The sequence below is a fragment of the Pimephales promelas genome, chromosome 1 (assembly GCF_988280905.1).
Source record: "Pimephales promelas chromosome 1, fPimPro1.hap1.1, whole genome shotgun sequence".
In the NCBI taxonomy this organism is placed as follows: domain Eukaryota; kingdom Metazoa; phylum Chordata; class Actinopteri; order Cypriniformes; family Leuciscidae; genus Pimephales; species Pimephales promelas.
This window is the reverse complement of record NC_142769.1, coordinates 2,109,173-2,135,728: the sequence shown is the minus strand read 5'-3', so window position 1 is coordinate 2,135,728 and position 26,556 is coordinate 2,109,173. Positions and strand designations below refer to the sequence as shown.

The following is a 26,556-nucleotide window of genomic DNA, read 5'->3' as shown; positions in this document are numbered from 1 at the left end:
TCTTGCTTCCTTTCTCTGTGGGACGTTCAGTTCTTCAAGTGAATAAGGACACAAAACCTAATATCTTACAGGAAAAATGAAACACCTTCAAAATGTATATACCTTTATGCTCGTGTTGGCTTGCCTCTCAATAATTGGGTACGTAGTTACTACTTTGTCATTTGTAGCTGCCTTACTATTACTTTTAGTGTTTGGATCTTACACTAAAACAAATCAATAATCAAATTGTTTAGGACAGGCATTTTAATTTGTACTGATACAAAAAAAAAGTGTTCACATGGTAGTCTAATTAACAGCAGTCTTTGTGGTCTAAACTGTGGAAATCATAGGTTTTCATATTTAAAAATACATCATAATATTTCAAATAATTACAAACTATTTGCTTTGTTGATATACACACTAACGTTAAAAGGTCTATTTTTTCTCAGTGCCTTAAGCATGTTTTTTCTTTTTCTTTTTTCTTTAATGAAATTAAGATGTTAGAGTGAATGTTCGTATAAAGAGTGGTGACTGTGGTTGCTTTGCCTGACATCTCTTTTTGTGATTTTATGTTGAGTGGCATAGCTTCGAGTCTTCTTGTGTAAAATTCAGCATGAATGGAAATTGCAATTGTCTTCATATCCATATGGCTTTTTGAAAGAGAATTAAATGGGGCTAACCTGTCATGTGTGTATATCCCCCACAAGGATAGTAAAACCTGAAATAACCTACATTGTGAGGACCAGCCAGCGGTCCCGACGAGGGAAATGGATTCATAAATATACTAAAGTTATTTTTTTTAATGTAAAAATGCAGAAGGTTTCGCATGATAGGTAGGTTTAGGGTTAGTGTACACTCTAAAAAATGCTGGGTTATTTAATCAACCCAACCGCTGGGTTATGAAATGTTTGACCCATTATGGGTTATTTATATGGATTTTGACTCAACACATGAGTTGGAAAAAATAACCCATCTACCCAACATATACCGTTGACCCAGCACGTGGGTTGTTTGTGCTTCGAACGTCATCACATCATCACAAGAAGAGTCCACCATACCGGGATCCACCACACACCGAGCGATCTTCAAAGAGAACTTCACTTTTCATCGAGCGAGGGAAATAAACTAAGGTAGAGTACTCTACATGTCATTTCTAATATATAAGACATATATTTTAACAAAGTTATAAGCTGGGTTGGTCGGAAGAGGGTGAGGCAAAGATGACACGTATTGATGCAATGGCCGTGAAGTGTTTAAATAGAAATTGCGGTAAACGGTCTTAGTGTCCGGAATACAGTGAGTCTACTTTAACGTTACCTTTCTAAAGTAATATCTTTATGTTGTCGAGGCTAGTTGGTTGGTTTGTCTGGCTTGTTTGGCTAGCGTTAGCCATTACCATTGAAGCACTGGCTATTTTGAGCGCGCTTTTTTCCCTGGAGCATTTAATGTGAACACAGTGTTAGACTGATTAAAGTATGTATAAACAGTGAGATAACCTGATATGCCAGACTAAATGCATGTATGTGCATTTATGTAAGTAATATGGTAACCCGCGATAGATAAGAAAACATTTCTTATATAAAATGGCGGCCTGGCTAGCAGGCTAACTTACATTATTTTAAGTTAACCGGATATAAATGAGCGCGCTTTTTGCCCTCAAATCTTTTAATGTGAAATGCGAAGGTATAACACAGTGTAAGACTTATTAAAGTATGTAAAAACAGTGAGATAACCTGATATGCCAGACTAAATGCATGCATGTGCATTTATTTAAGTAATATGGTGACCCGCGATAGATAACACAGTGTTAGACTTATTAAAGTATGTAAAAACATTGAAGTAACATAAAATGTCTGAATGTAAAATACATGTAATTTGAATTGTAGGCTATAGGGAGAGAGGGTCTCTCTATTTTGGCTGTTATCTTCACATTGGATTACATTCTGCTGCTAGTCTGCATTGCATTTGCATGGTGACATCTGAATAGTTAATACAATAGTAATTGTATATTTCCTTAACCTCATTTTGTGTTTGTTTCAGATCAATGGTCAGCTTTGTCATTGACACAACAGAGTGGCAGCTGACAGACCTTGTTGAAAGATTTCAAGGTAAGAAATATTTGTTTTCACATCCACAGCATATCAAGTCTGCATTGCTACTCAAGCCCTTTTCAGACATTAATTCTTATGAAATATAATTTTCTCTTTTTTTTTCAATAGCTTCCATGTAATGTGTCAAAGTGACTCCAATAGATGAATAGGGCACATGTCTTTTGTAGACTTTCAGTGATTTATTCTATTTTGTAATAACAAATGATGGAATATGCATGTTTATCTTCCATTTAATTACCTATATATTTTAGTTTTGTACTCCTCAGTTGTAAAAACAGATTTCTTTGTGTTTTGTATTTTTTTGTCTTTTAGAGGAGGGGACTGATGAGGAGAGTTTTCTTCTTTTAGAAGAGGCAACCATCAACAGTTGATCCCAAGAGCTGGCCCTGGGCTGAAGTTCTTCAAAAAATTAGAGGACTTGTAAGATCAACATTAGAGGCACACACAGTTATTATTTCTAAATATTAAAAGGAATAGTTTACTTTGAAATTAATTTTCGATATGTTTTATCTTACCTCAAGGGCATGTGGTGTCTTTGTTTCCACAGTATTTTCAATTTTGTTTTGTTTTTTCGGTTAAACCGTTGTTGTCTATCAGTCATACACTGGAGGTTTAGGGGGTCCTCCCTCGGTTCACCTCAAAGAGCATGCACAGAGAAGTCAAAATTAAACATGATTTAATGACTCGTAAATGTAAGTACACATCGATGGCCTAAGACAATAAACGAGCGGTTTGTGTGAAAAAACGAACAGTATTTATATAGTTTTTTACCTCGTGTAACTCAGCCATTGGCAACTGATCTGACGGCAGAGGCGTTTTCAGTCTGTGTATGCGCCGGAAGTGATCACTTGCGTCTGTACGTCACTCATTGTTTACACAGAGTTTTGGAAGTTTTACCTTTCACTGTGAAGATCTAAACATATTTATATATACAGGAAATCGCAATGGAAGAAGATTTCGATATATCTAAATGTTTAGTGAAAGGTTAAACTCCCGAAATCTCTCTGTAAACAATGAGTGACGTATACGCGCAAGCGATCACTTCTGGCGCATGCACAGACTGAAGCGCCCCTGCCGTCAGATCAGTTGCCAATGGCTGAGTTACACGAGGTAAAAACGATATAAATACTGTTCGTTTTCTCACACAAACCGCTCGTTTCGTGTCTTAGGCCATCACTGTGTACTTACATTTACGAGTCATTCAATCATGTTTAATTTGGACTTCTCTGTGCATGCTCTTTGACATTAACCGGGGGAGGACCCCCTAAACCTCCATTATATGACTGATTGACAACAATGGTTTGACCGAAAGATATCAAAATTGAAAATACTGTGGAAACAAAGACACCTACATCTTGGATGCCCTTGAGGTAAGATAAAACATATCAAAAATTAAATTCAAAGTGAACTATCCCTTTAATAGTTTCTTTGGGAAGATACCAGAATACTTGCTTGCAAGTAGAGCTAATGGCTCCCGTTGACTGTTGGCCTGTTAAATGTTCAGCCAGTTCATTCATAATTGAATGTTTTCCTACTTCAGTGATATTAACTGCAGTTCCACTAATATTGTTGATATTAAAGTAATAAAATAATTTTTCAAAGATTCCATTGTTGTTTTGTTTTTGTATTGTTTAAGTGTTTATTGCATAATCTATGCATACATCTAGCATGTATTCTGTTCTAGGTTTGTAGTGTAACAGTTTTATAGCTATGAGTAGTCTATTGCCTTTTTTTTCTTTAATTGTACTGTAATGTGCTAGAATTAGTCTGGCATATGGGTTAATTTGACCCAGCATTTGGGTACACTATATAACAAATATGTAGTTGAATCAACCCAGAATTGTAATTAATTTGACCCAGCATTTGGGTACGCTATATAACAAATTTGTAGTTAAATCAACCCAGAATTTTATTTAATTTGACCCAGCATTTGAGTAGAAATGAACAACTCATCTGTTGGGTTAAAAATGACCGACCCATCTTGCTGGGTCAAATTAACTACTGCTGGGCTGGTGCAATATTGATCCAGCAGTTGGGTTATACAACAAACCAAGTTGGGTTATTTTTAACCCATCATTTTTTAGAGTGTAAGGGGGTAGAATATAAATCATTACGACTATGGAAATTGAGCGAAAAAGCAAAACTGTGTGTGTGTGTCTTTGTGTAACCAACGTACATGGGATTTAGTACAGCGAATGACTTGGGTGTAAATGTTGTATGAGTACACCCATGTTTTACATACATCAGGACACATGTTGAGTGCATAAAGTTATGTTTCTATGAACTAGGCCCCCTCATATGACAGTGACAAAGTTCTAAAAGAATTAAGCCAGGCTAGTTGTGCTGAAGATCTCTTTTTTTGCTGTTAAAAATAAAAATCTATTTGGCAATCAATAATGAATAATAGTGAATAATGGCAAAAAAAAAAAAAAAATCTAGGACCTGATAGATAGGACCTTCAAAATATGAATTCCTTTCTTCCTGTTGAATGGCATCTCAGTAATAGGGTAAATACATTTACACTTTGTTGTAGTTGATTTAATGTTATCTTTGTTGTTTGTAACTTATATTAATAAACTACAGTTTGTAAGCAGTGAAACTGTTCATGATTTCAGAAGTAGTTTGTGAATTACTGAAAACTGGATATAAAAGCACAAAATTCTTCACACTGTACAATTAAATCTTTTTTTAAAAATAAAACAATATTCATGAAATACACCACACACAACTGTAAAAATCTATATGATTGTAAATTCAGGATTACGTGGTAAAATCAATGCTGTGTGTTTTATTTATCTAGTGTGCATGATCAGAATATGCTGCGAAATAAAATAAACTGTACTAAATCAACTGAAGAGCTTCCTGAAAAAGTACTGTTGCTGATTTTGGTGTATGTGAGACACACCCTGTGCAAGACAATGATTACTTACCGAGGAAATTCATTTTAAAACACTATTTAAAATGACAAGCCTTTTTACACGAGGAATCATTTTAGTAGCATTTTGACAAATTGCTTGTTTTTGCTTGTTTTACTTTGACCAACTTTTATAATTCTCTACATATCTATATATAGTCATCTCTTGCATTTTAGCCTCCCACATCAGAACATGATGAGTAACAAGGTAAAATCTTGTACATGTCGAACCTGACTCTGTCGGATGTTAAACAAAATGCAGCTGCACTATTTGTATCTTTTATTTATCATACACTTTGTTCCAATTTATTATGCAAGTGAGATATCAGTGGGAATAAAGATTTTCGTTTTTCAAAGAAAGTGTTTTATTTTTTATATCTTTTTAGATAACCATATCAATCTCAGACAGGTTCGTTAAGTAGTTTGCCAATAGAGGCATTGACACATTGAAGACATTTCTCACATTTATAGAAGCTGGAATAAATGATCAAGCGCTGTTACTGCATTCAGATATCAAATACAGACATTAGAAAATACATGAAAAGAACATTTTAGTAATCACACTGGTAACTTCTATCCACAAGTTTCCGAGGGGCGCTCCTGTAAAAAATAAAGTGGGTGAAACTTCCGGTGAGGCGGCGGAAGTAGCATTTCAATGTTATTTTGTGCGTTAGTTAGCGAAGAGGCTAGCTGTTTTTCTGAGAATTATTTTACTATTTAAAGACGCAGTTGTTCGCGGTTGTATGTATAACCGGAATAAACTAATTCAGTGGCTTAAACGTGATTGTTTTGAACATAAGCTGAAAACGAAATCAGAGTGATCCTGCCAACGACTGTAGTTTCCATCACCTCCCAAAAGACGACGAATCTTCCTGTGTACATTTGTTTAAATTCTTAAAGGAGTAGTTCACTTTTGAAAAAACTTTTGCTGATAATTTACTCGCCCCCATGTCATCCAAGATGTCCATGTCTTTCTTTCTTCAGTCGAAAAGAAATTAAGGGTTTTGATGAAAACATTCCAGGATTTTTCTCCATATAATGGACTTACATGGGAACCAGACGGTCCAAGGTCGAAAAGACAGTTAATAACAGTTTCAGATGCGCTTCAAATGTCTTTAAACGACACCAGACGATGAATAAGGGTCTTATCAAGCGAAACGATCGGTTATTTCAAAACTTATTCCAAAAATGTAACTTTTCTAAGGACAAATGCTAGCCTTGCTATATTCTCTGAGGCGCGTTTGTAACGTCACGTAATACGTAATTACGTTCAAAAGGTCACGGGCGACATAGCCAGAAGTACAGAATCAAAATCGTCCGACATCGTTGCTTTACCTTTTAATTCCTTTTTTTGTAAACGGCATTTGAGTTAGTTTGCACGTTCAACCTATGCGTTCAACTTGTAAACACTCTGACTCTGTACTTCTGGCTATATAAACATATAAACAACGTTTATCTGAAAAGTGTTCCAACCGTCCCGGCTCTCCCCTGACATCTGTGATAACTAATTTACTTTTAAACCTTACTTTTCTTGCGGTTATTTCAGTTTAATGAAAAACAAGTGGACCAAACTCAGGATCAAAGTCTGAGTTGACAGAATACCAAATGTGCCAGTTAATGTATTCAAGTAGCACATTCATTTATAATTTTGAATAAACTCCAAAGCACAATGACTAAGAGTGTATTTTTTATTTTAATTGTTGTCAGCTCAACAACTACTGCGGAGGGTAAAAGTACTGTTATTTCACCCTTTTTAATTTCGTTGAGGTTGTGTTCCCACATCGTTAGCTAGTTTGGATCGCTGTAACTTGAATGACTGTCAACTGTTGAATGAACGAGTGTCAAGCATGTCAAGTCGCGCTTTGTTTACTTCCAACCGGAAGACGCGCCCACTTTTGACGCAAGGCCTCATGGGGAGTAGGAAACTTGTGGATAACAAAGTAAAATCTCACAAGCCTAGAGAAGTCATTCAACTCGTGTGATAATTAAAAGGAAACATTAATAGGCTACCTTAATTATAATACTCATGAAGCAGCAGTGGATTCCAATCCACCCCCTTTACATTACTACTACCTTGTTAGATCACTGTTTTTTTTTATATATATATATTTTATCATATTACACACGTTTGTTTATTAGTTGATTAGTTACATTGAAATAAGTAATGATTTGACACCAGTAGCTCCTCAAAATTAACTCCAGCTGGTCTGCTGGACATTTAACAGATTTAACCCTTATAAGCTTTTCTCTACAATAATAGGCCCTATGTGTTTGCTACAGTATAGATCACTGCAAAACATCATCAAACTACTGTGACCGGTTCATGTATATCGATGTATTAAATCTGATAATTCAATTGAGAAAATATATGATCTGCTTCACTTTATAATTCATGATCTGTTATGGTGTTTCCTCACAGACTTATTTATTTTGGCTACACCTCCAACTCCATCTCAACCAGGTGAGTGTTTTTCAACTGTGTGTGATAAGTAAAACTATATTGAGAATGTAACAACTCGTTTGATATCAAAGAACAAAATGAAACAAAAAAATAAGGGGGGAATCACATCCAAAAATAATTGCCAAACAGCAGCTCAAAATGAATTAATTTATATAACATCATAAAAAAATAATACAATCACCCAAAACCCGATCCAATGACTCCTTCAATATTAGTTCAGTCCATACAATGTAAAGTAACACAAAATCATAAAATGATAATATGGATAATGTGTGCAATAGAAATAATGAACCTGTAATCCAGCGATGACCAATTCAATTGTTAGTGCAGCTAAAAGTTAGATCACTTGCGATCACAGTCCCATTACAGCAAAAAAACTCACTCAGCCAAAACTTGTAACGTAGATTCACTGTGTTCCCGACACTTGACCTTTTCTCGCAAACTCAAATAAACACTTTCAGGTCACGGCATATCTTTGACGGTTATCTTTGACGCCTCCTCTTTCGATTCTGACAAACCCTATGCTTCCAGAGCCAGTCGTTTCAAAGAAATCAACGTGAGTTTCTAACGTACACCAATGACTGTTCAGAAAATGGTGGGGGGAAGGTTTTCCGGCCGGACAAAAGGAAGAGGGGGAGAATACCTCCGTAGAAAACGGCTCTGAAAACATGATCACCCACCAGAAAATGACAAGAAACATTATTATGGTCTTATAAAATAATGTGTTATAATTTGCAAATATTTGTAATTTTTAAGCGATTTAAAAAATGTAAATATTTAAAATTCTTAAATATAACGTTAACGTTAAAATATAATGCTCACATGAGCAATTGTTGATTAAAAGAGTGTATAGACACTTATACAATTATTTTACCAACTTATAGTTGTTAAAATTTATGTTTTATATTAGAAAATACTCCTTCTTTACTGTCTGAAACACAGTGATTAGAAATTTTCAGCGTCCGGAACACTGCGGGTCCTCACGGTAATCTGGACACTGCGTCTCCCGGCAGTTTTTTCAAGATTTCCCCAAAATGATTAGTCCAACATGTGTCAATCAAATTTTGGAGCGTGTGGAAGGCATGTCCAGAGACCAAGCGGAAACATTCTAATCTGAAAAATGAAGCCTACCCGGAAGTGCGAAATGTTTTTACAAAAACTGCTTCTAGAGGGCCATAACGTAAGATACAAGGTAATGGAGCCTTTTATACATTGTCGTGTTTCTTCCGAAATAAACAATGGACAAATGGAGTCTTTAAACGCCTCAGATGTAAAGTTATTCTCTGTTAAAGTGACGCCTCAATGGAATTCTAACCGCAGGTGAAGGCCAATGGCGGCCCCCGGGGAGACTTCAGTTTCCGGATGGTGGATTACCCCCTTGGGAAACACTCTGGAACTGTTACATACCCCTCCCTTCTAAATAAAAAGGTTAGACGGACCCAAAAAAGGGTTTTAACTTCTCTACATAATAGATCTCAACATTATATGGCTCCTAGACCATTTTTACTCGGTAATTAACTTTATTAAGTTCTGACAGAACTTTAGCAGGTCCTTGCCACTTGGGAGCCAGCTCTATAACATTAGACGTCGTCTTTTTGTCTAATAACTGTACCTAACATTAGTCGTTCGCGGTCAAAACACTGGTGTAAACACAGTTTGATGTCGCGATTTTCAATGCCCAGAGCCTGTTAAACTTGAGCCAACCAACCCCGTGATGTCAACTGCACAATGGCGGCGAAAGATACAAAGTTTTTTTCTTTTTTTCTTCTAAATGTTTACATTTGTAATGTTTCTTATATAATTGTTGATTATATTGGAAATCCATCTTGTAAATCATGTCAACTTGACTCACTGCTTCATTTCCCCTTTAAGATGTATGGTTATGTAAATCCACTTTAGAAACGTAACTTTACGGTTACTGGAGCTCCCCTGTTAGCTAGCTATACATAATAAAACATGTGTTTACAGCAAAATCACAACTATACTATACTATCTAACTCCTTTAGACCTTCAACAGTTAGAACGTTTATACTCTAGTAGTTTAACACATCCCATTTAAACACAATTGAACCGGGTTTAGCCTACTCACATTTGAAAACCCCCGTGTCGCTGATCTCCGCGATGTTGATATTGACGTATCCTCTCGCGTGGCATCCTGGGATAGATCATGAGTACCCATGGAAAAGAACTCAAAAATCTGGGCGGAAGCAGTAAGCCATTCGGGAACTTCTCGCCTAATCTTTTATGAATACTGATGTTTACTGCTTCTTTCACGTACTGTTTTCGCCTACTATATAGTAGGAAAGTAGGCCTATAGACGAATCCGACGAGCGTTCTGTGTAGGCTGCCATCTTGTGGCAATGCCATTACTGAGCTGTTACACCGGCATAGACATATGCACCGGTATGTAAACAAACCTCGGTGATAACGCGAACGCAGACAAGTAAATGGTGACCTCTCAGGTCTGGCAGGAAGGGCTTGAGTGTTCGAAACACCGCCATCTGCTTTCAAAGATGCATAGTCCATAGTCTGTGTTTCTCAGGCCTGCCGAGTTTCATGAGACCAAAGTCCAGTTTGCGTGCTGTCGCCTCCGTGATGATCATCTATTGTTTACTATATACTTATTATTTATCAAAACCAGGCGATTGGTTGATGAAACATTGATTGAAGATACAATTAGTGAAAAAAGGACAGCAGAAGTAGAAAACCGTCAAGTCAGTTGAATCCGCTATGAATCATGGGAAATAGAACGGGCGCAGAAAAAGGTGGATATATATATATATATATATATATATATATATATATATATATATATATATATATATATATATATATAAATCTTGTGTGCATGCGTAAAAATCAGAGCTGAATCGTCTACGATAATTCTTTTTTTTATGATATGCAAGGCTGCAAACTGACATTATCGAGTATGTCACTCACTTTGCTAAAAAACAACAACAACAACAAAAAAAAAACTATTAGAAATGCAATAATATGTCTCTAAAATTTCAGATATAGGGGCAATATCTAATGTCTATTATTCTTAGCTCTACATTCCACTCTCCCACTATACCAGATCGACCAAACCAGATGGTAGGAAGATTTTAATATAAAAAGTTTTTTGTTCTAATCGCATTAAATTAGCCGGTTAAATAGCGGGGTTTCAGTCACGTGATTATGATGACGCGCAGAATTCAGATGGAGGGCAATGGACGAGATGGGGGAAAGTCCGTACTGTACTATTTTACATGCTATTACAAGAGAAAGAAATAAACAAAAAATCAAACATATGTTGGACGTGATCCTTACGTTATGAAGAGGAGCGATTTTTCAACTGAATTGAAAGATTTTCCTGCCATAGAGGCTGTAGATATCAGCAACTACCTCGTCTTACCGACATATTTTGACTTTACAAAGTTCGGAAATGTTACACGTTACACAAACAGTCACTTAAGTTGTATTAACTCACCTTTGACGAAGTGATCATTAACGTTACACACATGAGCATTATCCCATTCGGCTCCTCCTGACCGCAGACATAGGTTTGCGAACTGTTTTTTTTTTATCAATTTCTTGCATTTCCCCCCTTATGAACAACAACTTTTGGTACGCGATAAAAACTCCTTGTGGTTTGATCGATTCAAGTAACCATGAATGACTCAAAACGCAGGCATTTTGAGTTTGTTATAGTGCTTTCACTTCCTGCCCTCCATTTGTATTTCGTGCCATGGCAACGCAGTGATGTCATATGAAAACAAGACAGCTCTTTGCACACGCCAATGGACTCTCTCAGTCTGCTGTTGGCCTACGGTATTTTCTGAAGTCTTTTTTACAAGTCATTTCGTTTATGAATTTGTTGTTTTGTTTTTGAAATTGTGTTTTATTTTGTACAGGCTCGTCCACCGTAGTAATACCTTATTTCTGAATTAGGGGAATGTATTGTGAGTGACTATGCAGTATTTCAGCATTATAAACATAGGCTATTTATGTTTCAGAAATAAAGAGGAAAGATCCTGCTTTAAGTAAGTACTGCCACTCTTAATGCACTTAAACACTCAAATCAGACACTTACAAAAGCACATTCAGAAGCATACATTTATGCACATGGCCTACACTATAGTTGCAAGTGATTTTAAAAAAAAAGTCCTCATTTCATACTACGTATTTTATCTTTGCTTTTTTCCTGTTATTGGACACTTTTGTTTGATTACTCTCTAATGACCAGTAAGGCATTACAGTAATCAAGCCTCGGGGGTCATGAATGCATGAATGCAAGAATGAACTTTTCTGCATTTGACACTGAGAGTACAGAGGTATTTTTTAAATATATATTTTTTCCGATTTAATTTTTTTTTCTTTTTCATTTTTTGAAATTCCATTTTATTTTATTTTATTAGATTCAATTTTTTTATTAATCAAAAAGCTTGTCTAATTAATTTAAATCATGAAACTTACTTACAGAATTTAGCAATAACTTATTAAATACATTTTTAAAAAAAATGAGGGCACTATGAAATATGTATCTTTTCTCTTTTAATTTTCTTGGCCATTTTAACAGTTTGTAATAACCAATGATTTAAAATGTAATGATTTAAGCTAAAGTTTCTTCGAAGGTTAAACAATATTTTTATTTTGACGGACCTTTTTGTGTACATACAAAAAGTTCACCTCATGAAAAATTGGGGCAAAAACAAAAGTGTTGCATTTATAATATTGTTTAGTATATATGCATGCCTCACTGAGAAATGTAGTTAACTAGTAGTTGTATCCATGCTACTGCCCAACACTGGTTATTTGGACCATTAGAGGTTTACCACACCCAACAGTTATTACGGTATGTTAGTTGTAATGTGTTAGTAGCTCCATCACACATGTTCTTCTACCTGGCAAATGCATGCATTATTGCAAGCATAATGATATATACTGTGCAGTAAGCCTGCACATGCATCCACATGCTTTCATCCACTATGTCTTTATTGCATCCAATAAAGACATACAAACAAAACAAAAGTTATATTACAGAACACAAAAATTCACTGCTGTTTCTCCTATTTCTTAGACCCCAAAAAGAGCACCAGTTGCAATCACCACATGGGTGAGTGAGTACAAAACTTCCTTCAACAGTTTTGTTCTTTATTGTGACTAGTGTATACTGGACCAGTTCTAGGTTCTAATCTAATGGAACAGTGAGAAAGAAAAAGGCAAGGCAAACACAATCACGTCAAAACAAAGAATGATAAAACAGTAATCAATATGAAGAATTTGATACCGCAACAGATTGAATTCACTTCAAGGTCTATAATACTTTTCAGTTTATGTAATAAAGTTCAGTTTTTGTGTATCAAAGTTCAGTTTCTTTTTTGTAAAGCTCAGTTCATTTTGATCGTGAGTAATGTAAAAAAATGAAAATAAAATAAATACAAATGTCGGATCCAATCTAGTTCAGGGAAAACCGTTTCTTTTTTGTAAAGCTCAGTTCATTTTGATCGTGAGTAATGTAAAAACATAAAAAAAAAAAAATAAATAAAAATGTCGGATCCAATCTAGTTCAGGGAAATGTCATGATAGAATCAAGGAAGCAAGTGCAGTTAAACTCTATTTAATTATAAGCTTGACGAACACACACAGACAGTCCATTAACAGGCAGAAATAGTGACGCAGGGGATCCGATGGTCCGGTGCAGGGTGCTGTGGTGATGGTGGTGGTGAATCCAACGATGAACAAATCCAAATGACAGAGAACAAGGGCCAGAGCTGAACACGAATTAGCGAGACAGGAGACAACACACCGGGAACCACAAACAACGATCTGACAAAGGAGATGAGAAGTTGATGAGAATATATACACAAGAAGATTAACTGCAGCTGGTGGTGATGATTGCTGATGAGCGCTGATAGAGTGGCACGCCCCCCCATCAGCGCACACACACACAACAATAACAGAAACACGAGACGAGAAGAAGACATAGGATTTACCAACCGTGACAGTACCCCCTTCCCTAGGAACGCCTCCTGGCGTTCCCAGACTCCCTTACCTGCCGATTGTAATCATCGATAAGGGAGTGATCCAGGATGTCTCTGGCCGGTACCCAACTTCTCTCCTCCGGACCGTAACCTTCCCAGTCCACCAGGTACTGGAATCCGCGCCCCCTCCGTCTCGAGTCCAGCACGCGATTGACCGAATAAGAGGGTTCCCCATCTACGAGACGCGGCGGGGGGGGAACCGGGACTGGCGGATTAATGCGAGCATAAAAGACAGGTTTGACTTTGGAAACGTGAAAAACGGGATGAATCCTCCTGTACACTGGAGGAAGATTCAGACGGACTGTCACCGGACTAATGATTTTGGTGACAGCAAACGGGCCAATGAATTTGGGTGCAAGTTTATTCGAAATGGAACGGAGTGGAATGTCCTTAGTTGAAAGCCACACTTTAGAACCGACGACGTATACGGGAGGTCTCCGCCGGTGGCGATCGGCTTTGACCTTGGTGCGCGCCCCCACTTGGAGTCTCACGGGCTCTAGTCCAAGTGCGGCGACACCGCTGGACGAAGGCGTGGGCGGAGGGGACCGCGACTTCGGATTCCAGACTAGGAAAGATAGGTGGCTGGTAACCTACACTACACTTAAATGGTGATAGGCCCGTGGATGACACTGGCAACGTGTTGTGGGCGTACTCCACCATAGACAACTGCTGGCTCCAGGAAGAGGGATTCTTGGACACTAAACATCGCAACGTTCTCTCCAAATCCTGGTTGGCTCGTTCAGTTTGACCATTGCTCTGGGGATGGAACCCAGATGAGAGACTGACAGTCGCCCCCAGCAGTCTACAAAACTCTCGCCAAAATTTGGACACAAATTGGGGTCCTCTGTCAGAGACCACGTCTGTCGGGAGGCCATGAAGCCGAAAGACGTGGTCAATGACACTCACCGCTGTTTCCTTGGCTGAAGGTAATTTGGGCAAGGGAATAAAATGGGCCGCCTTCGAGAATCGGTCCACCACGGTCAAAACTACCGTGTGACCCTGGGAGGGTGGGAGGGCGGTGATAAAATCTAGCGCGATGTGGGACCAGGGTCTCGAAGGCACCGGCAGCGGTTGAAGCAACCCATCTGGGGGTCGATTGGAAGTCTTGCCTGTGGCACAAACTGAACAAGCCAATACAAAACTTCGAACGTCACGAGACATGAGAGGCCACCAGAATCGTTGCTTAACCAAAAACATGGTACGACTGACTCCTGGATGACAAGCCACATTGGAACAATGACCCCACTGGATGACGCTGGACCGTAAACTCTCCGGCACGAACAAACGGTTCGGTGGGCAACGAGTCGGAGGCGTTACCCCTTCTAAGGCCTTCTTGACCTTCGATTCGACCTCCCATGTGAGTGTAGAGATGAATAGATTCTCTGGTAAAATGCACTCGGGAGTAGACGGGCGATCGGAACGGTCAAAAATGCGCGATAAAGAATCGGGTTTGATGTTTTTGGAACCCGGGCGGTACGAGAGTGTAAAGTCAAAACGTCCGAAAAAAAGAGCCCACCGAGCCTGCCTTGAATTGAGTCTTTTAGCAGTGCGAATGTATTCCAGATTCTTGTGGTCGGTCCAGACGATAAAAGGTACCCCCGACCCTTCTAACCAGTGACGCCACTCCTCCAACGCTAACTTGACCGCCAACAATTCTCTGTTGCCAATGTCATAATTACTTTCAGCGGGGGATAAACGGTGCGAAAAAAAACGCGCAAGGATGCATCTTCTCGTCTGAAGGAGAGCGCTGAGATAACACCGCACCTACCCCCACCTCTGACGCGTCGACCTCCACCACGAACTGACGTGATGGATCAGGGGTTATCAGGATGGGGGCCGAAACAAAGCGCCCCTTCAGTTTGGCAAACGCAGCTTCCGCTGCGTCTGACCACCTGAACGTCGTTCTGGGGGAGGTCAAGGCAGTCAGAGGCGCGGCCAGGCGGCTGAAGTTGCGAATAAAACGCCGGTAAAAATTGGCGAACCCCAGAAACCTCAGTAGGGCCTTACGGGAATCTGGACTTGGCCAATCTACCACAGCCTTAACCTTGTCGGGATCCATGCGCACTCCGTCAACCGAGATGATGTGACCTAGAAAGGGAACAGACTGTGCATGAAAAACGCATTTCTCCGCCTTGACAAAAAGCCCATTCTCTAACAACCTCTGAAGCACTTGTCGAACGTGTTGCACATGTTCCTGGAGAGACGAAGAAAAAATCAATATGTCATCCAGGTAGACATAAATGAATTGGTCGACCATGTCTCGCAACACGTCATTGACAAGTGCCTGGAAGACCGCTGGGCTATTGGACAAGCCGAAAGGCATGACCAAATATTCAAAGTGCCCCCTAGGGGTGTTAAATGCAGTCTTCCATTCATCCCCCTCCCTGATGCGGACCAAATGATAAGCATTCCTTAAATCCAGTTTTGTGAAAATGGATGCTCCTTGCAACCTCTCGAAAGCTGAAGACATCAACGGCAAAGGATAAGTATTCTTCACCGTGATGTTGTTCAGCCCCCGGTAATCAATACAAGGTCGCAACGATCCATCCTTCTTCCCCACAAAAAAGAACCCCGCCCCCGCTGGAGATGAGGAAGGGCGGATGAATCCCGTTGCTAGAGAATCAGAAATATATTTCTCCATGACCTCTCTCTCAGGGACTGAGAGTGAATATAATTTGCCCTTAGGCGGAGACGTACCTGGCAATAAGTCTATAGCACAGTCATAGGGACGATGCGGAGGAAGAGAATCAGCCCGAGACTTACTGAACACTTCCTTCAGCTCCCGATACTCCGTGGGCACGTTTGATAAATCCACTGTTTCCTCCTGTAACACACGAGAAGAGACAGACGGACAAGCAGACACAAGACAAGACTTATGACAAAAACTGCTCCATGATGCTACTGATTTGAATTGCCAGTCTATTTTGGGGTTGTGACGGGTGAGCCATGGGTGACCAAGAACGATAGGGGCTAGTGGAGTGTCCAGAATGTAAAAGGAAATAGTCTCCGAGTGATTGCCTGACGTGATGAGGGTGATGTCTTCAGTGATCCATGAGATAGTGGGGAGTCTTTGGCCGTTGAGAGCGTGTACATGAATCTGGTGTGCGAGGGGTTTGAGGGGAATATGAAGTTTCTTAGCAAATGAATGGTCCATGAAATTACCTTCCGCCCCAGAGTCCAGTAGTGCTCGACAATCGTGGAGGTGAGTTGACCATCGGAGCCTTACCGGGAGGAAGGTAGATGTCGATGAGGTCTTCTCGGCAGAGATCCCACCCGACAGTAGCCTCATTCTTACTGTCGGGCTGGACCTTTTAACGGACAATGAAACGCCAAATGTCCCGCTCCCCCACAGTACAGACAAAGGCCCAGGGATCTCCGCCTCTCCTTCTCCTCCCGGGAAAGCCGGGCTCGACCCACCTGCATGGGCTCGTGATCGTAGGTAGGGCTGACCGCTCCCTCGCCTCCTGAACGCTGCCCCTCGATGCCTCCAGAGAAACGATCGTGTTGACCTCGGCTCTTGACTCGAGAAAGACGTGCATCCACTCTTAACGCCAACGCGATGAGATCATTTAGCTTGGTGGGCAGGTCCAGGGCGTAGATCTCCTTCTGGATGCGGTCAGCCAACCCATGCAGGAACATGTCCCACTGCGCCTCCTCGTTCCATTTGCTCTCGGCTGCCAGGGTTCGGAACTCGATGGAAAAGTCTGATACTGATCTGTCACCCTGACGCAGTTCCGTCAACACCCTGGCAGCCTCTCTTCCCGATGCGGCCCGATCAAACACTCGCCGCATCTCGTCGGAGAGTTTCTGGAACGAGGAACAGCAGTCGTCTTGGCTCTCCCACACCGCTGCCCCCCATAGCGCCGCTCTCCCAGTCAGAAGCGTCAATACAAACGCCACCTTGGTTGCCTCCTCGCGGAACGTCCTGGGTTGCAGGGAAAAATGCATAGTACATCTGGTCAGAAATGCTCGACAAAAGTTCTCTTCACCTGCATAAGGCTCTGGAGTAGGAAGGCGCGGCTCTGACTGGGATGGGTCCGCTGGTGGTGGTGTTGGAGGATTCAGCGGTGCGGGTGGCGCAGTGGGAAGACGAAGGTGTTGAATCTGTTGGGTGAGCCCAGACACCTGCGTCACTAATGCCTGTACAGCGCGAGCTGTGTCGTTGAGGTTCTTCTCCTGTGTGTCCATCCGTTGTAGACAGCTTCCCACAAACTCGTTCAGTGATCGTTGCGAGTCTTCCGCTGCTTCCATGCTTTGGTCAGATCGTTCTGTCATGATAGAATCAAGGAAGCAAGTGCAGTTAAACTCTATTTAATTATAAGCTTGACGAACACACACAGACAGTCCATTAACAGGCAGAAATAGTGACGCAGGGGATCCGATGGTCCGGTGCAGGGTGCTGTGGTGATGGTGGTGGTGAATCCAACGATGAACAAATCCAAATGACAGAGAACAAGGGCCAGAGCTGAACACGAATTAGCGAGACAGGAGACAACACACCGGGAACCACAAACAACGATCTGACAAAGGAGATGAGAAGTTGATGAGAATATATACACAAGAAGATTAACTGCAGCTGGTGGTGATGATTGCTGATGAGCGCTGATAGAGTGGCACGCCCCCCCATCAGCGCACACACACACAACAATAACAGAAACACGAGACGAGAAGAAGACATAGGATTTACCAACCGTGACAGGAAAACCGGGAAAAGTCTTAAGTCTAAGTTCATCTTAGTTCTCTTTTCATGCACGTCTTCTCCACACACACACACACACACACACACACACATACTGTATCATGGAAGAATCTTTGTCAGTTTCAACTGTAACATAAAACCTGACCAAAATAATGTCATTCACCCAAACCTGTTCAGTTTAGGATGCAGACCAGATAAGTATTATTATTTCTAGCTCTCTTTAAAAACACTTTTACAAGTTACACTCAATCTGTCTGCCTCTTCTCCTCCTCGACCGTTACTTTACAAATGATGCACATTATGCACGTGCACTACCTTCCTGGTTTTATTGTTAAAACGTAGGCATTAATACGTAATTTTAAAAGAGATAAAATATAGACTACTTTTTTGTACGTTTGGGGCACTTGATCTCAACTAGGGGGTTGTTCCTCAGTTAGCTCATGCGCCCAGTCTGTGGGAGAAAGCCGATAGTCATCTACGGGAAGCTATGGAAAAGGTGGAGCACCCATATGGATTACCTTAGTTAGTAGGTAGTATGGGCTGCTGGTAAGAAAGCACGCTTCCCTTTTGGACTGAGGCAAGCGATGTCTTCACTAGTGCTTTCTCATCACTGATGGCCATTGCTGCTATGAGGGGCTTCTCTTCGATTTCAAAGTCTTTGTAAGGGTCCTCAATACATAGCAGCCCAATATCACATGGGTTCCCATTCACACCCTTGTAGAGTGTACTTCTGTGACACAAAGGGCCAATCCCAATTCTACCCCTTACCCCTTCACTTTCCCCTAGCCCTACCCCTTCGCCTTCCTCTTGACCCTTGAAACAGAGTGGCAATGCGTAGGGGTGAAAATATTCCCCTAAGAAATGGGACACCACTCGCCTCCGTTAAACGTCATTATAAGTCGTCGCTAGCGCCTACGTCACAGGAGATGCGCGGATGTTTATGCCGTCGACAGCTGCAGTTATCTCAGTCGCGTGGGTTACAGCTATTTTCTTGCATTTATCTTGTGAAGTTCGCAGGAAACAACGGAGACGACGAAAATATGTGCGGGACTATCGTTAGCAAACTACAGTAATTTTAGCGATTTTTTTTACAAACGTTTCTGTGAAGAAACTGACCGTAAATATGAACACAATATTGAATGTAACATAAAGCAAATCATTATTTGTCGTTACAATACTTATTAAAGCCACAAATACTTAAATTTATGGGTCTCCTTTGTCGCTTGGGCAGCCAGCCTGGGTTAGCAGTGACACTTCTCATACCGCTTCGTTTGAAGTGTGCTCCCCCGAAAAATCTTCGTTTGAAGGGCTATCTGGCCCTTCCCCCTAGCCCTCCCCCTCCAACCAAAAGAGAATTGGGACAGCCCTACCCCTTCACGTGGACGCGCAAAACGGAGGGGAAGGGGAAAGTGAAGGGGTAAGGGGTAGAATTGGGATTGGCCCAAAGTGATACATTTAATATCCTCCTGTGACAAGGTTACAATTAAAAAAAAACTTTTAATTTGTACAAAAGATAAGTGAGGCCTACGATTAATCAGATGCGAATAGAAATACAAAACTAGGCCTAATTGAAAGAAAACAAGTTGACAAAAAGATTGAATCCAATGTTGGGTGATAATATAGCATAACGAGTGATTTGATATATTCGTGACATAGCGTGGCCGGACCTGGGCCAAGGAGCCAGGGCAGCACTGGCAGTGCAGGGAGCCAGGGAGGTGCCAAGAGTGCCGTAAGCCAGGCGGGCGTCGGCAGTCCAAGGGACGAGAATACTTTTTGTGTGGAAATAAAACAAAAATAACGACTTTATTCGACTATTCCTTTTCTTCATTCTGGGCCTGAGACGAGACTTCAAGAGATTTCCACGACGCATGTACGAGAATTGCGCAAGAAGTAGTTGAAGGAGAACGCAATTCTCGCGCATGCGTCGTGGAAATCTCTTACCAACAGTACTGTACCAACAGGGCAGTTAACAGGATTCAGTTGGCGTTCTCCGCAACAGGCAGATAATAGTTTTCATTTCAATGCATACAGTCTTCTCGGGGAGTGAGCTCTAGATTGGAGTAGTGAGGCCGAGGGCGATAAATTTGTCCCCTCTGCTTAGGACAGCCATCGGAGAGCCGTCTAGAAGGTACGCCAGGTCTGAGAACCAAATTCGGGCCCATAGGGGGATCTGATGAGCCAGTTTGCAAAGATGACGTGACCTCAGACCCCCCTGATGGTTGATATAAGGGCTTGAGTGTTCGAAACACCGTCATCATTTCCAGACGATTTATGTGCCAATTGGCCAACTTTGTTAACAAAGTAGATGGTCCTGCCAAAGACCTTTTGCAGAGCGGCCATTCATGTTCGTCCCCCAACCTCTGAGGGAAGCATCCATCAATAGTGTTCAATAGGAGTCGACAAGAAGCCCCCAGCACTTGGCCTTGGGCGAGGAACCAAGGTTTGTTCTACATGACTAAGGCACACAGGCATCGCGTTTGTAACCCGATACTGGTACACTTCGCCTCCGAAAGCGAACCTCAGGAACTTGTGATCCTGTGATGAGGACGGATGGATACATGGAAGTAAGCTTCATTCAAGTCTATTGTGACAAACCAGTCCTCGGACTGAATCTGTGACATGATCTGTTTGAGTGTTTGAGTTTCTGAGTTGATCTTTCTTTGAAATATTGTGCTTTCAATGATGACAGACAACAATAAATAGACAAGGACAGTATACCGAGAGCGCTTGCTAAAGGCAAAGAAGCAAACACGGTCTGTTTTCAGGTGTGCTTTATAGTTTCCTGGTCGATGACGTCACCCGCCTGACATCTCGTCTTTCCATTGGACTGATTGGACTGTTAAGAGCATTGAACGTTATCATTATGTTTTTTCAGTTGAATGCAGAGGTTGATATGTAACCAGGGAAATGGTTTTGGTGTTAATGCCCTGCTGAGTTTTAACAATAATATAATCAATGAAGAGCTTTAGATGTTAAGATCAAAGTTTAGCCGACTGTAATCATCTACTACAGACGTTACAAAATGAGGAATAAAAGCCTTTTTTTCTTTTCTTTTTTACAGGCTTTCTTACAGCCAGCCCAGTGCAGTCGGGTATGAACATAAACAGTTCTTCTTTTATACATATATCATTTTATACTACTATGCATTTGGATTTGGATTTCATTTATATTTATGTGAATATCCTCATTTAAAACAGCCCAGATGGTAAAGTTGTTCCCTTGGCACCATGGTTGGCCCCAGTTGTGCAGGAAGGAACTTTTGATCCCATATTGATTGATTCAATCTACAAACAACAAAACATAACCATAGCAACTACAGTCTTCGCTCTTGGAAAGTGAGTATATGTCCTTTCTCTGCTCTTCATTGAATGCTGTTTCAGCAATGCTGATGGTGACATTAAAGGGGTCATAGAATGAGAATTCAAATGTTCCTTGTTCCTTTGACAGTTAAACGTACAGTATGCGATTTTTGGCCACCAGGGGTCACTCATTTAAAATAATAACAAAAGACGTACTTTGATGACGTCGGGAAAGAGCGTGGGCTCACAGGAGTTGTTGTCGCTGTCAATGACAACCAGCTCAGCTCATGGCATGACATCATCGTTTCACAAAATATATGGATATCCGGCATCTCTCTGTAGATTTAGCTTGTCAAGAAGCTTTAAATGCGACCCCAATGTTTACCTGTGTCATGCTTCTCCTGTCCCAAACCCTTCTCGGGTCATATTTTTCACCCGTACGTTTGAGCTTTACTGAGCTGGCTGTAGCAGCAGAACGTGCAGGCAAAGCGTAATCGTGGTCCATAACTATAATACAGACGAATATAAATATTTATATTACGCTCCTTCAATGAATGATATAGGGCGCACCGGATTATAAAGCACATAATTTACTGCAGTCAAACGTTTGACTGGGTTTGCGTTATGCATCCACTATGTGCTAAAGGCTAAAAGGAATGACTGTAGTGAGTGCGCGGCGCCGGAGGTGAGGCGTTTATTTAGTAAGCATGAGCTTAACTTCACGTAACTTACATTCGCAGCCTGACTCATATGAGTATTCAATGTGCGCGGCTCGCTAACAGCAACAGTTGGCTGTTTTGAATGAGACGACACGGTTACTGTGAACGGGGAGCGCTTTATGCGCGAGCAGCACCGGGGACAGTGTCTGTTAAGAGTGAGCGCTCGTGAGCGGGCACGTGATTTACACGCATAAAAATACGTACTACTTTTTTTTCTTGGTCATTTTCTTTGCTTTATTGGCGGTAGTCCAGTGTTCCCCTTTGTGTTTGGCGGTTTCGCCGGGTTCCGCAAGGAAGTTAGAGAAAATAGAGGAGTCAAAGGTTATATGACGCCATAGACGGGCAACGAAACGGAAATAAAGAAACGTCCCGTGTCTTCGAATTAAACTACAAATTTCTCCGTATTTGAAAGTTGGTGGAAACTGTCGGGATAATTTCGGGATAAAAATATATAACATAGATACAGTTATATTTGCTATTTTTAAAGCAGAAAAAATACATATTGTGGCTTTAAGAGTTTGTTATACGTATTATAAAAAAATACCCTGTAAGTTTCAAAACTCAAAACTTTTTTGTTATTCCAAAAACTGCAGCAGCCTAAGCATACCTTGACCTATAGAATTGTGCAGAAAACAATTCATAAATACTTTTTTTTTTAAAGCCACACCGTGGAACTTTTGGCCACTAGTGGCGCTCGACCTGTAACTTTCACGTCTAGCGTCCCTAGAGGCCACAAGCGCCGCAGCACTGTCGCAAATTAAAATCAACAAACAGTCAACCGGTCAACCTCCCGTGTCTTTAGAATGTGTGTGCTTGCAGTTTTTGAGGCAGGCCGGGCAGCTTTGCCGCGCTCGATTGCCTTATAGCAGTCTGCTGAGAGAGAGAGAGAGCGGGGTGATCCCCGTGGGGATTATCATGTCTGTGAGTGAATGTGGGCGCGGGACAGCGGGCACATTCAATGCACTGAAAACACCGTCGGCCTGAGCTGACTGTAACGTTATCTGTGTTGGTTAATTTTTACAGAAACCGTGACACATGTGGTGTGGGTAACTTACTACTGAGTCGTGGGCACGTTCACTACATTTAATGTAACGTTACATTTGACACGAGTCGATTTTATTAATGCGAGCCCTGCACTGAGGCGGGCTGTGTTTGTGTGTCGAAATGAACACTGGGCTGTGGGCATTTTATTACACTCATAACACCATCAGCTGTGGCCGGAATACAAGAAAATACTACACTGCTTATATGAATTTATCTGGGTTTCTCTCTTCCTCTTTTAGCTCACGCCAGCGAGCGAAGCGAAAGCTGGACCAGTGTTAATCCTCGTCCTGGCTTTTAATTTGTCACTCTCCCCTTTTCTTTTTTTAGTTTCCTCTGTTGCCTTCAATAAAACCGTTGCCTTCTTCCTTGTAGCTGTTGTTTGGCCATTGACGAAAACATACAGACGGCAAGTTGAGCACTAACGTCAGAATCTGAGGAAGTTTGGGGTGGTGGGGGAAGTGACGTACACCGTAATGCGGTCGAATTTTGTAGTTCTTTTTGTGCTCGGGTTTCTACCTGAAACCTGAAGTTACAAAGTGCTAGTAAAAGCGATACAGACACCTTCAGGCTACGGCAGACGCGTCATTCAACCTATTGTAAGTCAATGTACCATCTCAATGGGCTTTGATACTATATTATAAAGGTTGAAAAGTTCCACAGTGTGGCTTTAATTATTTTATTATTTTTGAATTACTAGATCTAAAAGCTGAGGTGAATGTACAGTATATTTTATAGGGCTGGGTAATAAATATCGATTTCTCGATATTAATCGATTCTCATGTTTACGTACCAATATCGATTCTTAAATCGCAAGAATCGATTAGTCATCCTGTTTCACTTGAATGAATGGGACATTGTATTGCGGCTGCGCGCATCCAGGATATCGCAATAATCTTTGTCCTTTGTTACTATTGATATGAAACAAAGTCTCGAATTTCAAATTACGTCCATTTTTTTTAGAAAGTCAAAAACTTAAATAGCGTTTTGGCGCTGTGGAGTGAGATCGCTCTGGAGAAGCAGCAGCGCTGATCTCTCTTCCGGGTTAATAATACCAGTCACAGCGTCAAATAAACATGAATGAGCATCTGAAAGTGTGTTAAAAGATAGAGTACAACTTATCGAAATCCGTATCATGTCACATTGATTCGCTCAATCAGCGTTTCAACCGTGGAAAGACGTCAGTTAAAAAGCTTGTAATCAATGTATCGTCATATTTACCTCAGAAAACCCACATAAACTCGTTAGTCAGCTAGAAAAAATAACTCCAGAGAGGAGCATTTTGCTAAATATATACACCATATTACATATGCATTATAATCTTAATGTTCAATATTTAATGCATTTGAATAAATCAAGTTTTTTATGACAGCCACCATTTAAATGTTTATATTTAAATAATCTTCTTATTATAAAAATAAATAAGTGTAATTTAAGTGTTTGTATAGCTACGAAACAGTTCATTATTACCTTCATATTAGGCTAATGAAGCCTATAGGCTACAACTAGACTCCCATAGTTTACAGCATTAGTTAAGAGATTTGATTCCCTTGAGAAAAATTGCCATTTACTGTGACTGATATCCAAAATAATCAATATTGAATCGAATCGGAATCGAATTGCAAGCTCAAAATCGAATCGAATTGTGAAATTTGTGTCAATACCCTAATATTTTAGTTAATTGTAGTCTTTTTTAATAAACTGCTACCGTAAAGGGGAAAATAATTTTGCTAGTTTATTATTTTACAATTGTGTTTCTCTCCCTCTCTTTTTTTCAGGTATACACGGTTTCTTAAAGATTTCCTGGAGTCTGCCGAGCAGAATTACTTTGTTGGATTCCGTGTGCACTATTATGTGTTCACTGATCACCCAGAACAGGTTCCTGAAGTGAAACTGAGTGAAGAACATCATTTGACGGTGTTGACAGTCCCTAGTTCTAACAGATGGCAGGATATCAGTTTGAGCCGGATGGCGAGACTGGAGAAACTGATTGAGAGTCGACTTTTTAATGAAGCCGACTATATTTTCAGCCTTGATGTGGATTCAAAGTTTTATGGTCGCTGGGGGGTGGAGACTTTGAGTCCTCTGGTAGGTGTCATACATGCATGGTTTTATGGTGAGCCTCGTAACAAATTCACATATGAACGCCGACCAGAGTCTCAAGCTTTCATTCCTTCTAATGAGGGTGATTATTATTATGGCGGGGCTGTGATCGGTGGTTTAGTGAACAACGTATATCGGCTTGTTAAAACCTGCCGGGAGCAGCTGGACATTGATGCATCTAAATCCATTGAGGCAGTATGGCAGGAGGAGTCTCATTTGAACAAGTACTTCCTTTATAACAAACCCAGTAAACTGCTTTCACCCGAGTATCTGTGGGATGACACAAAATCTAAACCAGACCAGATCAAAATAATTCGCTTCTCTCAAGTTATCAAAAACTATAAAGAAATTCGTCCAAACCCTTAGCTTAAACACACATAAAGACAAAACATGCCAAATATTTTTCCCAACATTTTGCTTCCTGATGGATGATATATAAATATTATCAGACTTATGTTATTGCTTCATTAAAGTTATGTAGGTTAAGAACGTTTTTTTCTTGGTTACTGTTAACGTTAAAAGGAAAATTCCATTCAATCTTTTTGAAAATGTAAAATCATAAGCGATTAATTTCTTACAGCCACAGGTATGGATTTCAATAACAGGATTTTTAAGATCCAAAAACTGTGCTGGCACATTTGTCCAGAGTGTTTACAGTTTCTAATTGCATTAAATATTAAAGTGCTTCAAAAATCGCTCCGTCAGTCTATCCATAAACACAGACTTCTACTTTCCAGAACGCTCCCTGCAGGTTATTTTTAGTTTTTTTTTAATAACATTGAAAAAAAATATGGACGTTTTAAAAATATTCATAAATAATGTTTTCATAATATGCGAATATCAGAAAAACATTCTAAGAACATATTTTTGTTTTCTTGGAATGTTGTTCAAAGAATGTTTTCTCAGTCAAGTACAAATAACATCACAAATACGTTCCAAGAACATTGTTCTAAGAACATTTTCACTCAAGGTTACGAGAATGTATTTTAAGTAGGAAAACAATATAATACTATAAATAATAATAATTAAACCATTATTTTAGGAACATTTGTTTTGTTTAGCTGAGTTACTAAGCTCAAATGCTGGTTAAAATGCAAACAGCACTTGCATAGGTGAAGGGGAAGGGACTTTGCATCTAAAAAAGAACTGGTGAAAGATATGTGTGCTTTTCTATTTATATTCATATATATATATATATATATATATA

The 26,556-nt window shown here is 40.3% G+C and overlaps 1 protein-coding gene and 1 long non-coding RNA gene across 4 annotated transcripts; both read left to right on the top strand.

Moving 5' to 3' along the window:
* On the top strand, window positions 1-26,556 carry LOC120492581 (globoside alpha-1,3-N-acetylgalactosaminyltransferase 1). 3 transcript variants are annotated; one of them, XM_089134399.1, is made up of 7 exons: window positions 1-138; window positions 7,424-7,465; window positions 11,461-11,487; window positions 12,525-12,560; window positions 21,249-21,278; window positions 21,385-21,522; window positions 25,025-26,556. In XM_089134399.1, exons 1-7 carry the CDS (start codon window positions 77-79, stop codon window positions 25,713-25,715), a joined length of 1,026 nt encoding a protein of 341 aa, XP_088990525.1. In that variant the 5' UTR covers window positions 1-76; the 3' UTR covers window positions 25,716-26,556. The 3 variants fall into 3 exon arrangements, with proteins under 3 accessions (XP_088990525.1, XP_088990551.1, XP_088990581.1); XM_089134425.1 differs by lacking the exons at window positions 1-138; window positions 7,424-7,465 and adding an exon at window positions 10,733-11,275; XM_089134455.1 differs by lacking the exons at window positions 1-138; window positions 7,424-7,465 and having other exon boundaries at window positions 11,417-11,487.
* LOC120479095 (uncharacterized) lies at window positions 1,040-2,585 on the top strand. Its single transcript, XR_016155062.1, has 3 exons — window positions 1,040-1,109; window positions 2,020-2,087; window positions 2,403-2,585. It is a non-coding gene; the product is annotated as an uncharacterized LOC120479095 (long non-coding RNA).

Coding starts and splice junctions, on each gene's coding strand:
- LOC120492581 (XM_089134399.1), top strand. CDS start 77: ATGAAACACCTTCAAAATGTATATACCTTTATGCTCGTGTTGGCTTGC. Junction 11,488..12,524: donor GAGGAAAGATCCTGCTTTAA/GTAAGTACTGCC, acceptor CCTATTTCTTAG/ACCCCAAAAAGAGCACCAGT. Junction 12,561..21,248: donor CAGTTGCAATCACCACATGG/GTGAGTGAGTAC, acceptor TCTTTTTTACAG/GCTTTCTTACAGCCAGCCCA.